General features: G+C 38.8%; 1 protein-coding gene across 1 annotated transcript in view; it reads right to left on the minus strand.

The window, feature by feature from the left end:
• Positions 1–137: 137 nt before the first annotated feature.
• Positions 138–1,501, minus strand: part of ZNF577 (zinc finger protein 577) — a 21,745-nt gene continuing 20,381 nt past the window's right edge. Inside the window, 2 exon segments of the mRNA XM_023508906.1 lie at positions 138–401; positions 404–1,354. Of these exon segments, the coding sequence (XP_023364674.1) occupies positions 187–401; positions 404–1,354 (1,166 nt within the window). The 3' untranslated portion in view covers positions 138–186.

A 1,501-nucleotide genomic window follows, 5' to 3' on the forward strand; every position in this document is an offset into this window, starting at 1 on the left:
AATAGCTGCATTTTCTACCCAATACCATTTTACTCATATTTAATAAGTTTAATTTCACATAGAATCATCCTCCATATCCACTGTATCCACAGTATTTCTGCTCTAAATGGGCACGTATGCTGACATACAATGATTGGATGATTCTTGCTAAAAACTTTTCCACTTTCTAGTATTAGAGAATTTTCTCTATGTAATATCTGCAACACATAAGACACAATTTATTACCGAAGGTGTCACATTCACTACATTTGCAAGGCTTAGTCCCTGTTTGAACTCCTGATTATCTACTAAAGCTTGACTTCTTGGAAAAGGTTGTTCCGCAATCACTACATTTCTACCCCAGAGAAGCTCACTGATGGTTAATAAGGGTGGGGTCCCTAAGGAAGGCGTTTCTGCAGGACTGTGTTTACAAGGTTTCCTTCTTGTATGAGTTTGCTCATATATAAAGAGGTATGACTCCCTGAGGAAGGTTTCTCCACCTTCAGTGAATATATAACTTTCTCTCTTGTATGAGTTTTCTTATGTTTAATGAGAACTGACATTTGGGCAAATGCTTTGCCACATTCACTGCATGAATATGGTCTCTCTCCTGTATGAGTTCGCTGATGCTGAATGAGCTTTGACTTGCTTCTAAAGGCTTTCTCACATGCACTACATTTGTAAGGTTTCTCTCCTGTGTGAATTCTCTGATGTTTGGTCAGGTCGGACTTAAAATAAAAGGTTCTTCCACATTCACTGCATTCGTAAGGCTTCTCTCCTGTGTGAAGTCTCTGATGTGCAATGAGGTAAGCCTTCTGAGAAAAGGCCTTCCTGCATACACTGCACCCATAGAGTTTCTCTCCAGTATGAGATCTCTGGTGTCTACTGAGCAGGCATTTCCAGGTGAAGGCTTTCCCACATTCACTACATCTGTAGGGTTTCTCTCCTGTATGAGTCCTTTGATGTACCATGAACTGTGACTTTCTGGAGAAGGCTTTTTCACAGTCCATACATTCATAGGGTTTTTCTCCTGTGTGAGTTCTCTGATGTTCAGTGAGCTGAATCTTCCTCATGAATGTTTTCCCACATTCACTGCATCCATGAGGCTTCTCTCCTCTTTTGGTTCTCTGATGTGTAATGAGCTGTGCTTTCTTGCAGAAGGCCTTCCCACAATCACTGCATTCATGTAGTTTCTTTCCTGTATAAGTTTTCTGATGGTCAGTGAGCCATGATTTAGTGCTACTGGGTTTAACACATCCATGGTATTTAATTCCAGTAAGAGTTTTATCATACTTGACATGGAGACATGATTTCCCACATCCACTGAATTCATCAGAATCTTTTCCCGCACATCTTGTATTCTGGATAACAAAACCTAAATGGAATTGCAAATTTTAAAAATGTGAGCCAAACTTAATTTTGTCTTTGCATTAAAGACACAATACTTTTGCATAAATCAAAATTATTTCCAAGGGCATAATTTTGCTGACATCTTCCTAAACATTTTTTTTTTTTTTTTGAG

This window comes from Otolemur garnettii, unplaced genomic scaffold, assembly GCF_000181295.1.
Source record: "Otolemur garnettii isolate 467f Iridium unplaced genomic scaffold, OtoGar3 scaffold00288, whole genome shotgun sequence".
Taxonomy (NCBI): Eukaryota; Metazoa; Chordata; class Mammalia; order Primates; family Galagidae; genus Otolemur; species Otolemur garnettii.